We start from the raw sequence: 16103 nt of genomic DNA, 5'->3' as shown, positions 1-16103 counted from the left end.
ATATTATGGTCACTCTTCCCCAAGGGGCCTCGCACAATGAGATTGCTAATTAATCCTCTCTCATTACACAACACCCAGTCTAAGATGGCCTCCCCCCTAGTTGGTTCCTCGACACATTGGTCTAGAAAACCATCCCTTATGCACTCCAGGAAATCCTTCTCCACCGTATTGCTTCCAGTTGGCTAGCCCAATCTATGTGCATATTAAAGTCACCCATTATAACTGCTGCACCTTTATTGCATGCACCCCTAATTTCCTGTTTGATGCCCTCCCCAACATCACTACTACTGTTTGGAGGTCTGTACACAACTCCCACTAACGTTTTTTGCCCTTTGGTGTTCTGCAGCTCTACCCATATAGATTCCACATCATCCAAGCTAATGTCTTTCCTAACTATTGCATTAATCTCCTCTTTAACCAGCAATGCTACCCCACCTCCTTTTCCTTTTATTCTATCCTTCCTGAATGTTGAATACCCTTGGGTGTTGAGTTCCCAGCCCTGATCATCCTGGAGCCACGTCTCCGTAATCCCAATCACATCATATTTGTTAACATCTATTTGCACAGTTAATTCATCCACCTTATTGCGGATACTCCTTGTATTAAGACACAAAGCCTTCAGGCAAATGGCATGTTGGCCTTTATTGCAAGGGGGGTTTGGAGTATAAGAGTGAGGAAGTCTTGCTACAACTGTACAGGGCCTTGGTGAGACCACACCTGGAGTACTGCGCACAGTTCTGGTCTCCTTACCTAAGGAAGGATATACTTGCCTTGGAGGCGGTACAACAAAGGTTCACCAGACTGATCCCTGGGATGAGAGGGCTGTCTTATGAGGAGAGATTAAGTAGAATGGGCCCATACTCTCTGGAGCTTAGAAGAATGAGAGGTGTTCTCATTGAAAGATACAAGATTCTGAGGGGCATTGACAGGGTAGATACTGTGAGGTTGTTTCCCCCGGGTTGGAGAGTCTAGAACCAGGGGTCACACAGTCCCACTATAAAAGGTAAGCCATTTACATAAGAAATAGGAGCAGGAGTCGGCCATTCGGCCCCTCGAGCCTACTCCGCCATTTAATACAATCATGGCTGATCCGATCATGGACTCAGCTCCACTTCCCCGCCTGCTCCCCGTAACCCTTCACTCCCTTTTCATTCAAAAATCTGTCTATCTCCACCTTAAATATATTTAATGACCCAGCCTCCACAGCTCTCTGAGGTAGAGAATTCCAAAGATTCACGACCCTCTGAGAGAAGAAATTCCTCCTCATCTCCGTCTTAAATGGACGACCCTTTAATCAGAAACAATGCCTCCAAGTTCTCGATTCCCCCACGAGGGGAAACATCCTCTCTGCATCTACCTTGTCGAGCCCCCTCAGAATCTAATGTTTCGATAAGATCACCTCTCCTTCTTCTGAACTCCAATGAGTGGAGGCCCAACCTCCTCAACCTTTCCTCATCAGTCAACCCCCTCATCCCCGGAATCAACCGAGTGAACCTTCTCTGAACTGCCTCCAAAGCAAGTATATCCTTTCGTAAATACGGAGACCAAAACTGCACGCAGTACTCCAGGTGTGGCCTCACCAATACCCTGTATAACTGGAGCAAGACTTCCCTTTTTTTTAATTTTTCAAAATATACTTTATTCATATAAAAATTTGCACAATACATTCGAAAGCAGTTCAGTACATTTGGACGCTGACCACAGTTCTGTTCAATACATTACTTTTCTTTATATTTCAAGGTATGATTCATACAATGCAGGATACACTGTGGTACGTTCATCAAGTTACATGACATGTGTCACCTTACGTTACACAGTGAGGGGACAGTTACATTTCTTTCCAACATGCATCACGCAACAGAACTTGCATTATACGTGGCACTACACAGGTGTTTGCAGATCATGGTGCTCTATGTTTACAAAGGGTTTACCATTGCAGCCCGAGGGGAGTTTTGTACTGATACCAGGCCCTGGGTTTTCCGAGGCAGAAGGGCTTTAAACTGTGGCCCTTCCCCACCGTGCCTTTGCGGCGACTGCACCAATTATAAGTGGGTCCCTCAGCACGTAATCCTGGATCTTGGATTGCGCCAGTCTGCAACACGCAGACGTGGACATCTCCTTGCTCTGGAAGACCAGCAAGTTTCGGCAAGACCAAAGAGCATCTTTCACCGAGTTAATGGCCCTCCAGCAGCAGGTGACGTCTGTCTCGGTGTGTGTCCCTGGGAACAGCCCGTAGAGCACAGAGTCCTGTGATACGGAGCTGCTCGGGATGAACCTCGACAGCAACCACTGCATTTCCATCCAGACCTGCCTCGCAAAGGGGCAATCCCGAAGGAGGTGGGTCACAGTCTCGTCCGCCCCGCAGCCGTCTCGGGGGCACCGTGCCGTGCTGCTGAGACGTCGGCTGTGCATGAACGCTCTGACGGGTAAGGCCCTCCTCACCGCCAATCAAGCTGCGTCTCGGTGCTTGTGTGAAAGCTCTGGCGATGAGACGTTCTGCCAAACGAGTTCGACAGTCCGCTCAGGGAACCACCCGACAGGGTCCACCCTCTCCTTTCGTAGGGCGTCCAGGACCTTACGTGCTGACCACTGCTTTATGGCTTTGTGGTCAAAGGGCTTTTTTGTGAAAAACGTTTCCACGAAGGACAGGTGGACAGGCATGGTCCAACTGGTGGGGGCGTTTCGCGGCAGCGTGGCCAGGCCCATCCTTCGCAACACCGGGGACAGGTAGAACCTCAGCACGTAGTGACACTCGGTGTTTGCGTACTGGGGGTCTGTGCACAGCTTGATGCAGCCGCACACTACGTTCGGAACATCCTTTCCTCCACTGTCCAGGGATTTGTACATTGTGTCTCTGCGGACACGGTGCATTTTGGACCTCCAGACAAAGTGGAAGACGGCCCGGGTGACTGCCGCGGCACAGGAGCGAGAGATGGGCCAGACCTGTGCCACGTGTAGTAACCCCGAGAGCACCTCACTCCTGATGACCAGGTTCTTTCCTGCCATGGAGAGGAAGCGCAGCTTCCACCATCCCGGTTTTTGCTTCACTTTGGCGATACGCTCTTCCCAGTTTTTGGCGCACGCCCTGTCTGCTCCGAACCATATTCCCAACACCTTCAGGAAATCTGGCTGAACGGTGAAGGGAATGGAGGCTCGGTCGGCCCAGTTGCCAAAGAACATGGCCTCGCTCTTGCTGCGATTGACCTTTGCTCCCGAGGCCAGTTCAAACTGGTCGCAGATTGCGAGCAATCCGCGGACCGACTGCGGATCTGAGCAAAAGATGGCGACGTCGTCCATGTACAGGGAGGTCTTGACCTGAGCGTCTCCGCTGCCTGGGATCGTCGCCCCTCTAATGCCCGCATCCTTCCTGATGGACCTGGCAAAGGGCTCGATACAACACACAAACAAGACAGCCGAGAGGGGACAGCCTTGCCTGACTCCAGATCTGATCGGAAAACTTTCAGTTTCCCACCCGTTGATTAGAACTGTGCTACTGATGTCTGTGTGGAGCAGTTGGATCCAATTGCGGATACCCTCCCCAAACCCCATTTTGGAGAGCACGTCCATCAGGTACGTGTGCGATATCCTGTCGAAGGCCTTCTCCTGGTCTAAGCTGATTAAGCAGGTGTCCACCCCCCTGTCCCGCACGTAGGCGATCGTATCCCTGAGTAGCGCCAGGCTATCAGAGACCTTCCTGCCGGGGACAGCGCAGGTCTGGTCCGGGTGAATCACCAGCTCCAGAGCAGACTTCCATTGGCCTTCCTGATCACTTGCTGTACCTGCATACTATCCTTTTGTGTTTCATGCACAAGTACCCCCAGGTCCCGCTGTACTGCAGCACTTTGCAATCTTTCTCCATTTAAATAATAACTTGCTTTTTTATTTTTCCTACCAAAGTGCCTGACCTCACACTTTCCCACATTATACTCCATCGGCCAAATTTTTGCCCACTCACTTAGCCTGTCTATATCCCTTTGCAGATTTTTTGTGTCCGCCTCACAACTTGCTTTCCCACCTATCTTTGTATCATCAGCAAACTTGGCTACGTTACACTCTGTCCCTTCATCCAAGTCATTAATATAGATTGTAAATAGTTGAGGCCCCAGCATTGATCCCTGTTAGAGTTTGCCAACCGGAAAATGACCCATTTTTCCCGACTCTCTGTTTTCTGTTAGTTAACCAATCCTCTATCCATGCTAATATATTACCCCCAACCCCGTGAGCTTTTATCTTGTGCACGAGCCTTTTATGTGGCACCTTGTCAAATGCCTTCTGGAAATCCAAATACACCACATCCACTGGTTCCCCTTATCCACCCTGTTCATTACATCCTCAAAGAACTCCAGCAAATTTGTCAAATGTGATTTCCCTTTCATAAAACCACGCTGACTCTGCCTGACTGTATTATGATTCTCTAAATGTCCTAGTACTACTAAATAATGGATTCCAGCAGTTTCCCAATGACAGATGTTAGGCCAACTGGTCTATAGATTCCTGCTTTCTGTCTCCCTGCTTTCTTAAACCGAGGCGTTACATTTGTGGCAGAGACGAGGAAGAGTTTCTTCTCTCAGAGCACTGTGGATGCTCTGTAAATATATTCAAGGCTGAGATCGATAGGTTTTTGGGCACTGAGGGGATCGGGCGGGGAAGTGTTGAGGCCAATGATCAGCCATGATCTTATTAAATGGCCGACTCCTGTTCCTATTTCTTATATTCTTCTGTTCTCAAATCTCCTCCGTTATATTCTAGCCCTCTAGTATTTGCCTTTTTGACGATTGTTTCTGTAGCTGAGCACCACCTCCGTTCAGTCCGCAAGTGTGACCCCGAGCTTCCGGTCACCTGTCACTTTAATTCCCCGCTCCAATCCCGCCCTGACCCCTCCGTCCTCTGAACTCCTGGACTGTTCCAACGAAGCTCAACGTAAGCTCGAAGAGCAGCACCTCCTCTTTCGATCAGGCACTTTACAACCTTCCGGACTCGACATTGAGTTCAACAATTTCGGAGCAAACCTTTGTCCGTATTTTTTTGTGTCTCTTTCCCACGCCAGCTGTTGACGATTCTGCCGTCCCCATTCCCACCCTCTCTTGTCCCATTACCATCTCCTTTTGCCTCGCACCATCATGCTCTTTGTCACTTAATCTCTCCTGCCTGCCACCCTCTCACAGACCTTCCCCTCTTGTGCTCCCCACCCCCCTTTCCCTGCCGCTGCACTTGCTCAAAAACCTGTTCCAGCTCCAGCTTTTTCCGCTTCGTCGACTGGAAGCGCTAACGCAGCTTCTCTCGCCACAGATGCTGCCTGACCCGCTGAGATTTCCAGCATCCGCAGTCATCATCATCGGGCAGTCCCTCGGAATCGAGGAAGACTTGCTTCCCACTCTTAACACGAGTCCTCAGGTGGCTGAACAGTCCAATACGGGAGCCACAGTCCCTGTCACAGGTGGGACAGACAGTGGTTGAGGGAAGGGGAGAGTGGGACTGGTTTGCCGCACACTCCTTCCGCTGCCTGCGCTTGGTTTCTGCACGCTCTCGGCGACGAGACTCGAGGTGCTCAGCGCCCTCCCGGATGCACTTCCTCCACTTAGTCTTTGGCCAGGGACTCCCAGGTGTCGGTGGGGATGTTGCACTTTATCAGGGAGGCTTTGAGGGTGGTCCCTTGTAACGTTTCCTCTGCCCACCTTTGGCTCGCTTGCCGTGAAGGAGTTCCGAGTAGAGCGCTTGCTTTGGGAGTCTCGTGTCGGGGGACATGCGGACAATGTGGCCCTGCCCAGCGGAGCTGGTCGAGTGTGGTCAGTGCTTCGATGCTGGGGATGTTGGGCCTGGTCGAGGACGCTAACGTTGGTGCGTCTGTCCTCCCAGGGGATTTGCAGGATCTTGCGTAGAAATCGTTGGTGGTATTTCTCCAGCGACTCGAGGTGTCTACTGTACATGGTCCATGTCTCTGAGCCATACAGGAGGGCGGGTATCACTACAGCCCTGTAGACCATGAGCTGGGTGGTAGATTTGAGGGCCTGGTCTTCGAACACTCTTTTCCTCAGGCGGCCGAAGGCTGCACTGGCGCACTGGAGGCAGTGTTGGATCTCGTCGTCATTGTCAGCCCTTGTTGATGAGAGGCTCCCGAGGTATGGGAAATGGTCCACGTTGTCCAGGACCGCGCCGTGGATCTTGATGACTGGGGGGGCAGTGCTGTGTGGTGGGGTCAGGCTGGGGGAGGACCTTTGTCTTACGGATGTTTAGCGTAAGGCCCGTGCTTTCATACGCCTCAGTAAATACGTCGACTATGTCCTGGAGTTCAGCCTCTGAACGTGCGCAGACGCAGGCAACGTCCGCGTACTGTAGCTCGAAGACAGAGGTTGAGGTAACCTTGGCCTGGAGACAGCGAAGGTTAAACAGCTTCCCACTGGTTCTGTAGTTTAGTTCCACTCCAGCGGGGAGCTTGTTGACTGTGAGGTGGAGCATGGCGGCGAGGAAGATTGAGGAGAGGGTTGGGGCGATGACACAGCCCTGTTTGACCCCGGTCCGGACGTGGATTGGGTCTGTAATGGATCCGTGGGTCAGGATCACGGCCTGCATGTCGTCGTGGAGCAGGCGGAGGATGGTGACAAACTTTCGGGGGCATCTGAAACGGAGGAGGATGTTCCATAGACCCTGGCAGTTGACCGTGTCACAGGCCTTTGTAAGGTCAAAGACCATGTACAAGGGCTGGCGCTGCTCCCTGCATTTTACCTGCAGCTGTCGTGCTGCAAGGAACATGCCCGTTGTGCCCTGGAGGGGACGAAATCCGCACTGTGACTCCGGGAGGAGCTCCTCGGCCATAGGGAGAAGATGGTTGAGGAGAACTTCCCCAGTGGTTGATAACCGGGAGATTCCCCTGTAGTTGCCACAGTCGGACGTGTCCCCTTTGTTAAAAATGGTCAGGATCACTGCATCTCTGAGATCTCCCGGCATGCTCTCCTCCCTCCAGGTGAGAGCGATGAGGTCGTGTATCCACACCAACAACGCCTCTCCGCCATACTTCAACGCCTCGGCAAGGATTCCGTCCGCTCCCGTAGCCTTGTTGTTCTTCAGCTGCTTTGTGGCCTTTTCTACCTCGTGCCGTGCTGGTAGAAAAGCATCCGCTGTATCTTGCTTTGGTCGACACGTTGGTGATCTGTTGGTGCAGTGTGGGGCCCCGACCTGCGAGAGAACACCGGCGGCAGATCGTGGTCACAAAAGGAGCGGTGTGGGGGCCTCGGGGAGCGGTGTGGGGGCCCCGGGGAGCGGTGTGGGGGCCCCGGGGAGCGGTGTGGGGGCCCCGGGGAGCGGTGTGGGGACCCCGGGGAGCGGTGTGGGGGCCCCGGGGAGCGGTGTGGGGGCCCCGGGGAGCGGTGTGGGGGCCCCGGGGAGCGGTGTGGGGGCCCCGGGGAGCGGTGTGGGGGCCCCGGGGAGCGGTGTGGGGGCTCCATGGAGCGGTGTGGGGGCCCCAGGGAGCGTTGTGGGGGTGTACCACTCCAGGGAGCAGCGCGATCTGGGTCAGGAGCGCGATGGTAGCGAAGAGTGATGTCATGATAGTCTAGGTCGCTTATTGGAGCGCGGGCAGGTACAGCAGGAACGGCGAGGTCGGGGCGAAGGAGCGGCGAGAGACTGTGGAGGGGCAGCACGGGCCCAGCCCACACTGTGTGCGATATGTGGGCGCACTGGGTCAGTGCAGCAGAGCTGGCCTCCAGTCGTCCTGGTTGACCCTTGCCCCTGGACCCAGACCTCGCTCTGTCAAGCCCCGTGTGGTGGCTGGTGTGTAACGGTCACCCCACGTTAAAACGATCCACCCACAGGCATCTTCCACCCTTCAGGATGTAGTTCGGGATCCGGAATATTAGGTCCTTCATTGAAACACTTGTGAACTCATCTATTTTTCGCTTCGAGGGATGGCCTATGATGATGGTGATCTGTGTACACGGACTCCCAAATCTTTGTGGACCTCTGCTGTTGCTATTTTTTTTGACCATTGCGAAGATACCATCCAGTGTGGGACTGTGCCCCACACACACCCACACACACACACACACACACACACACACACAGCAGGAAGGGCCTGTGCTCCGTGATCTCCCCCTCTGCTTCGATACTGAAGGCTGTAATCGGTCTCACTGCTCCCTGATTTCCACATTACAGGAAGGATGTGATCGCACTGGAGAGGGTGCAGAGGAGATTTACCAGGATGTTGCCGGGACGGGAGAATTTTAGCGATGAGGAAAGATTGGATAGGCTGGGGTTGTTTTCTCTGGAACAGAGGAGGCTGAGGGGAGACCTGATTGAGGTGTATAAAATGATGAGGGGCCTGGATAGAGTGGATAGGACGGACCTGTTTCTCTTGGCAGAGGGGTCAACAACCAGGGGGCAGAGATTGAAAGTAATTGGGGGGGAGGTTTAGAGGGGAAATGTCTTCACCCAGAGGGTGGTGGGGGTCTGGGGTGGAACTCACGGCCTGAAAGGGCGGTAGAGGCAGAAACCCTCACCACATTTGGATGTGCAGCTTGAAGCGCCGTAACCTACAGGGCTACGGACCCAGAGCGGGAAAGTGGGATGAGGCCGGGTAGCTCTTGGACTCCCTGATAAAGTGCAACATCCCCACCGACACCTGGGAGTCCCTGGGCCAAAGACCAGTCCGCCCTAAGTGGAGGAAGTGCATCCGGGAGGGCGCTGAGCACCTCGAGTCTCGTCGCCGAGAGCGTGCAGAAACCAAGCGCAGGCAGCGGAAGGAGCGTGCGGCAAACCAGTCCCACCCTCCCCTTCCCTCAACCACTGTCTGTCCCACCTGTGACCGGGACTGTGGCTCCCGCATTGGACTGTTCAGCCACCTGAGAACTCACTTTTAGAGTGGAAGCAAGTCTTCCTCGATTCCGAGGGACTGCCCGCGATGATGACGATGATGATGACTGCGTACAGTTCTGGTCGCCGTATTATAAAAAGGATAGAGAGGCACTGGAGAAGGATGCAGAGAAGATTTACAAGGACGATACCCGAAATGTGAGGGTGCACATATCAGGAAAGGATGAACAGACTGGGTCTCTTTTCTCTTGAAAAAAGAAGGCTGAGGGGTGACCTAATAGAGGTCTTTAAAATGATGAAAGGTGGATGCAGAGGTACGGGTATGAATCAGTCTTAACAAATACAAAATCAAAATACTGCGGGTGCTGGAAATCTGAAATAGAAAATGCTGGAAATACTCCTCAGCTCAAGGCAGCATCTGTGGAGGGAGAAACAGTTAACGTGTCTCGTTGATGACCTTTCGTCAGGACTGGAAAAAGTTAAGAGATTTTAAGCGAGTGCAGCGGCAGGGAAAGGGGGAGGGGGAGAAAGAACAACGGGGGTCTGTGATAGGGTGGACGGCAGGAGAGATTGAATAACAAGAGGTATGACAGTACAAAGCAAAAGCAGATGATGATGGGACAAGTAAAGAAACCAAAGGTGGGTCTAGAAGAGGTGTAATTGGGTATATCATCATCATAGGGTGGATAAAGGGGAACCAGTGGATGTGGTGTATTTGGACTTCGAGAAGGTATTTGACAAGGTGCCACATAAAAGGTAACTGCACAAGATAAAAGTTCACGGGGTTGGGGGTAATATATTAGCATGGATAGAGGATTGGCTAACGAACAGAAAACAGAGGGTCGGGATAAATGGGTCATTCTCTGGTTGGCGATCAGTAACTAGTGGGGTGCCGCAGGGATCAGTGCTGGGGCCCCAGCTATTTACAATCTATATTAACGACTTGGAAGAAGGGACTGAGTGTAACATAGACAAGTTTGCTGACGATACAAAGATGGGAGGAAAAGCAATGTGTGAGGACACAAAAAAATCTGCAAAAGGACACAGACAGGCTCAGTGAGTGGGCAAAAATTTGTCAAATGGAGTATAATGTGGGAAAGTGTGAGGTCATGCACTTTGGCAGAAAAAAAATCAAAGAGCAAGTTATTATTTAAATGGAGAAAGATTGCAAAGTGCCGCAGTACAGCGGGACCTGGGGGTACTGGTGCATGAAACACAAAAGGATAGTATGCAGGTACAGCAAGTGATCAGGAAGGCCAATGGTATCTTGGCCTTTATTGCAAAGGGGATGGAGTATAAAAGCAGGGAAGTCTTGCTCCAGTTATACAGGGTATTGGTGAGGCCACACCTGGAGTACTGCGTGCAGTTCTGGTTTCCATATTTACGAAAGGATATACTTGCTTTGGAGGCAGTTCAGAGAAGGTTCACTCGGTTGATTCCGGGGATGAGGGGGTTGACTTATGAGGAAAGGTTGAGGAGGTTGGGCCTCTACTCATTGGAATTCAGAAGAATGAGAGGTGATCTTATTGAAACGTATCAGATTATGAGGGGGCTTGACAAGGTGGATGCAGAGAGGATGTTTCTACTGATGGGGGAGACTAGAACTAGGGGGCATGGTCTTAGAATAAGGGGCCACCCATTTAAAACTGAGATGAGGAGAAATTTCTTCTCTCAGAGGGTTGTAAATCTGTGGAATTCGCTGCCTCAGAGAGCTGTGGAAGTTGGGTCATCGAATAAATTGAAGACCGAAATAGACAGTTACTTAAACGATAAGGGGATAAGGGGTTGGGCAGGGAAGTGGAGCTGAGTCCATGATCGGATCAGCCAAGATCGTATTAAATGGCGGAGCAGGCTCGAGGGGCTGTATGGCCGACTCCTGCTCCTATTTCTTATGTTCTTATAAGCAGTCCCTCGAAATCGAGGAAGACTTACTTCTACTTTAAAAGTGAGTCCTTAGGTGACTGAACAGTCCAATACAGGAACCACAGTCTCTGTCACAGGTGGGACAGACAGTGGTTGAGGGAAGGGGAGGGTGGGACTGGTTTGCCGCACGCTCCTTCCGCTGCCTGCGCTTGGTTTCTGCACGCTCTCGGCGACGAGACTCGAGGTGCTCAGCTCCCTCCCGGAGGCACTTCCTCCACTTAGGGCGGACTGGTCTTTGGCCGGGGACTCCCAGGGGATGTTGCACTTTATCAAAGAGGCTTTGAGGGTGTCGTTGAAACTTTCCCTCTGCCGACCTTTGGCTCGCTTGCCGTGAAGGAGTTCCGAGTAGAGCGCTTGCTTTGGGAGCCTCGTGTCTGGGGGACATGCGGACAATGTGGCCCTGCCCAGCGGAGCTGGTCGAGTGTGGTCAGTGCTTCGATGCTGGGGATGTTGGCCTGGTCGATGATGGGTACAGCAGAATTATCAATAGCTCCCATCTGAAACAATAGGGGCAGAGGTTATGGTGTGAAATTGCTGAACTGGATATTGAGTGCAGAGTCTGTAAAGTGCCGAATAGAAAGATGAGGTGCTGTTCCTCGACACATGTTGAGCTTCGTTGGAAGAGTAGGAGTCCAAGGACGGAGAGGTCAGAGTGGGAGTGGAGCAGAGAATTCGAGTGACAGGTGACCTGAAGCTCAGGGTTACGCTTGTAGACTGAAAGGATGTGTTCTGCAAAGCGTGGCCCCAATGTAGAGTAGACTACATCGTGAGCAGCACAATGTGGACCATTTCCCATACCTCGGGAGCCTCTTACCAACAAGAGCAGGCGTCGACGACGAGATCCAACACCGCCTCCAGTGCGCCAGTGCAGCCTTCGGCCGCCTGAGGAAAAGAGTGTTTGAAGACCAGGCCCTCAAATCTCCCACCAAGCTCATGGTCTACAGGGCTGTAGTGATACCCGCCCTCCTGTATGGCTCAGAGACATGGACCATGTACAGTAGACACCTCAAGTCGCTGGAGAAATACCACCAACGATGCCTCCGCAAGATCCTGCAAATCCCCCGGGAGGACAGACGCACCAACGTTAGCGTCCTCGACCAGGCCCAACATCCCCAGCATCGAAGCACTGACCACACTCGACCAGCTCCGCTGGGCAGGGCCACATTGTCCGCATGCCCCCGACACGAGACTCCCAAAGCGAGCGCTCTACTCGGAACTCCTTCACGGCAAACGAGCCAAAGGTGGGCAGAGGAAACGTTACAAGTGACACCCTCAAAGCCTCCCTGATAAAGTGCAACATCCCCACTGACACCTGGGAGTCCCCGGCCCAAAGACCAGTCCGCCCCAAGTGGAGGAAGTGCATCCGGGAGGGCGCTGAGCACCTCGAGTCTCGTCGCCGAGAGCGTGCAGAAACCAAGCGCAGGCAGCGGAAGGAGCGTGCGGCAAACCAGTCCCACCCTCCCCTTCCCTCAACCACTGTCTGTCCCACCTGTGACAGGGACTGTGGCTCCCGTATTGGACTGTTCAGCCATCTAAGGACTCATGTTAAGAGTGGGAGCAAGTCTTCCTCGATTCCGAGGGACTGCCCGTGATACTAAATTGCAGGAAGTACAAGTAAATCGCTGTTTCACCTGGAAGGACTGTTTGGGGCCCTGCATGGTTGGAATGATGGAGGTATAAGGGCAGATGTTTGAATCTCCTGCCCCTGCATGGGAAGGTGCCGTGGGAAGGGGAGGGGGTGTGGAGGCTGGTTGAGGAGGGGACCAAGGTGTCGCTGAGGCAGCGGCCCCTTGGGAACGCCGGGAGGGGAGGGGAAAAGGTGTTGTGTGGTGGGATCAACACTGTGCGTTGGGAAGGGCCAGGTGCTGACAGAGATCTCTCCCTCCCGCAGATTCCCGTCACGTATCCCGTCACGGCGCCTGAGGTTGCCATCCCAGAACTGGACGGAAAGACGGCCAAAATGTACAGGTAGGAGCTAGCGGCTTCACACGGGACAAACCCCCCCCCAACCCTCTCCCCACCATGGGGATCGCTCAATCTCTCTGAGGCCCTGCATTTCTAAAGCGCCTATCACCTCCCAACGCGCTTTGCAGCCAATCAAGTCCTTTTCTGAAGTGTGCCCACGGTTGGAATGTGGGAAACGCGCCAGTTAATTTGCGCACAGCAAGCTCCCACAAACCGCAACGTGATCATGACCCAGATCATCTGCTTTTTTAGTGATGTCAGTTCCGAGATGAATATCAGCCCCACGGACATGAGCAGATGCTCCTCTTCCAATAGTGGCCCCGGGATCTTTTACATCCACCCGAGAGGGCAGACAGGGCCTCGTGTTTAACGTCTCATCCGGGGAGACGGAATCTCCGACAGTGTGGCGCTCCCTCAGTACTGCCCCTCCGACAGTGCGGCACTCCCTCAGTACCGCCCCTCCGACAGTGCGGGGCTCCCTCAGTACCGCCCCTCCGACAGTGCGGGGCTCCCTCAGTACCGCCCCTCCGACAGTGCGGCGCTCCCTCAGTACTGCCCCTCCGACAGTGCGGTGCTCCCTCAGTACTGCCCCTCCGACAGTGCGGTGCTCCCTCAGTACTGCCCCTCCGACAGTGCGGTGCTCCCTCAGTACTGCCCCTCCGACAGTGCGGCGCTCCCTCAGTACCGCCCCTCCGACAGTGCGGCGCTCCCTCAGTACCGCCCCTCCGACAGTGCGGTGCTCCCTCAGTACTGCCCCTCCGACTGTGCGCCGCTCCCTCAGTACTGCCCCTCCGACAGTGCGGGGCTCCCTCAGTACTGCCCCTCCGACAGTGCGGTGCTCCCTCAGTACTGCCCCTCCGACTGTGCGCCGCTCCCTCAGTACTGCCCCTCCGACAGTGCGGTGCTCCCTCAGTACTGCCCCTCCGACAGTGCGCCGCTCCCTCAGTACTGCCCCTCCGACTGCGCCGCTCCCTCAGTACCGCCCCTCCGACAGTGCGGGGCTCCCTCAGTACCGCCCCTCCGACAGTGCGGCGCTCCCTCAGTACTGCCCCTCCGACAGTGCGGCTCTCCCTCAGTACTGCCCCTCCGACAGTGCGGCTCTCCCTCAGTACTGCTCCTCCGACAGTGCGGAGCTCCCTCAGTACTGCCCCTCCGACAGTGCGGAGCTCCCTCAGTACTGCCCCTCCGACAGTGCGGGGCTCCCTCAGTACTGCTCCTCCGACAGTGCGGGGCTCCCTCAGTACTGCTCCTCCGACAGTGCGGGGCTCCCTCAGTACCGCCCCTCCGACAGTGCGGAGCTCCCTCAGTACCGCCCCTCCGACAGTGCGGGGCTCCCTCAGTACTGCTCCTCCGACAGTGCGGCGCTCCCTCAGTACCGCCCCTCCGACAGTGCGGCGCTCCCTCAGTACTGCCCCTCCGACAGTGCGGCGCTCCCTCAGTACTGCTCCTCCGACAGTGCGGGGCTCCCTCAGTACTGCCCCTCCGACAGTGCGGGGCTCCCTCAGTACTGCCCCTCCGACAGTGCGGGGCTCCCTCAGTACTGCTCCTCCGACAGTGCGGAGCTCCCTCAGTACTCCCAGGAGTGTAGAGCCTGGGTTATGGAGCTTGAATCGCTGGACTGGCAGCTCAAACACACAACCCTCTGACTCCGAGAGTAAGAGAGATGGTTACTAAATTAGCCGAACTGACGAAAGCTGCCCCTCCCCTCCCCACTACCCCCCTCCTCTCCTCGCATCCCCTCCCCTTGCCTCCCTGCCCCTCTCTCTGTGTCTCTGTCGCTCTGCGTCTCTCTCGCTCTCTCTAGGGAGAGACACAGAGGGGGACCGAGAGGCAGAGGGACCAAGAGGCAGAGGGGGACGGGGACAGATACAAAGACCGAGAGACAGACAGAGTGTGTTAATATTTTCTCTTCTCTCCATGCAGAGGGGGGAAGATTTGCCTGACAGACCACTTCAAGCCACTGTGGGCACGCAATGTCCCCAAGTTCGGCTTGGGTCATCTGATGGCCCTGGGGGTGAGTATCTGGGTCCCGGGGGTTGAGCGTCTGGGCCCTGGGCGTGAGGGTCTGGGCCCCGGGGGTGAGTATCTGGGCCCCGGGGGGTGAGTGTCTGGGTCCCGGGGGGTGAGGGTTTGGGCCCCGGGGGGTGAGTATCTGGGCCCCAGGGATGAGGGTCTGGGCCCGGGGGGTGAGTATCTGGGCCCCGGGGATGAGGGTCTGGGCCCAGGGGGTGAGTGCCTGGGCCCCGGGGGGCGAGTGCCTGGGCCCCGGGGGGCGAGTGCCTGGGCCCCGGGGGGCGAGTGCCTGGGCCCCGGGGGGCGAGTGCCTGGGCCCCGGGGGGGCGAGTGCCTGGGCCCCGGGGGGGCGAGTGCCTGGGCCCCGGGGGGCGAGTGCCTGGGCCCCGGGGGGCGAGTGCCTGGGCCCCGGGGGGCGAGTGCCTGGGCCCCGGGGGGCGAGTGCCTGGGCCCCGGGGGGCGAGTGCCTGGGCCCCGGGGGGCGAGTGCCTGGGCCCCGGGGGGCGAGTGCCTGGGCCCCGGGGGGCGAGTGCCTGGGCCCCGGGGGGCGAGTGCCTGGGCCCCGGGGGGCGAGTGCCTGGGCCCCGGGGGGCGAGTGCCTGGGCCCCGGGGGGCGAGTGCCTGGGCCCCGGGGGGCGAGTGCCTGGGCCCCGGGGGGCGAGTGCCTGGGCCCCGGGGGGCGAGGGCCTGGGCCCCGGGGGGCGAGGGCCTGGGCCCCGGGGGGCGAGGGTCTGGACCCTGGGGCTGGTCTTGCACTCAGACCAGAGTGTGGCACGCACAGCCTCCTATAGAGTTACACAATCAGAGAAATTTACAGCGCAGGAGGAGGCCATTTCGGCCCATCGTGTCCTCGCCGGCCGACCATGAGCTACCCGGCCTAATCCCACTTTCCCGCTCTGGGTCCGTAGCCCTGTAGGTTACAGCACTTCAAGCTGCACATCCAAATGTAGTGAGGGTTTCTGCCTCTACCGCCCTTTCAGGCCATGAGTTCCACCCCAGACCCCCACCACCCTCTGGGTGAAGACATTTCCCCTCAAATCCCCTCTAAACCCCCCCCCCAATTACTTTCAATCTCTGCCCCCTGGTTGTTGACCCCTCTGCCAAGGGAAACAGGTCCGTCCTATCCACTCTATCCAGGCCCCTCATCATTTTATACACCTCAATCAGGTCTCCCCTCAGCCTCCTCTGTTCCAAGGAAAACAACCCCAGCCTGTCCAATCTTTCCTCATCGCTAAAATTCTCCCGTCCCGGCAACATCCTGGTAAATCTCCTCTGCACCCTCTCCAGTGCGATCACATCCTTCCTGTAATGTGGTGACCAGAACTGCACGCAGTACTCCAGCTGTGGCCTAACCAGTGTGTTATACAGTTCAAGCATAACCTCCCTGCTCTTGTATT

General features: G+C 55.6%; 2 protein-coding genes across 2 annotated transcripts in view; one reads left to right on the top strand and one right to left on the bottom strand.

The window, feature by feature from the left end:
• Positions 1 to 14797, top strand: part of ufc1 (ubiquitin-fold modifier conjugating enzyme 1) — a 41678-nt gene extending 26881 nt beyond the window's left edge. The window contains exons 4-5 of the mRNA XM_070869121.1: positions 12620 to 12696; positions 14617 to 14797. Coding sequence (XP_070725222.1) covers positions 12620 to 12696; positions 14617 to 14797 — 258 coding nt within the window. The remainder of the gene's footprint in view (positions 1 to 12619; positions 12697 to 14616) is intronic.
• Positions 14798 to 15462: 665 nt separating this feature from the next.
• The window catches only part of LOC139240577 (zinc finger protein 391-like), a 12447-nt gene continuing 11806 nt past the window's right edge, over positions 15463 to 16103 (bottom strand). The window contains exon 3 of the mRNA XM_070869120.1: positions 15463 to 15491. Within this exon, the coding sequence (XP_070725221.1) occupies positions 15463 to 15491 (29 nt within the window). The remainder of the gene's footprint in view (positions 15492 to 16103) is intronic.

This window comes from Pristiophorus japonicus, chromosome 32, assembly GCF_044704955.1.
Source record: "Pristiophorus japonicus isolate sPriJap1 chromosome 32, sPriJap1.hap1, whole genome shotgun sequence".
Lineage (NCBI taxonomy): Eukaryota > Metazoa > Chordata > Chondrichthyes > Pristiophoridae > Pristiophorus > Pristiophorus japonicus.
This window is presented reverse-complemented; position numbering and strand designations above follow the sequence as displayed.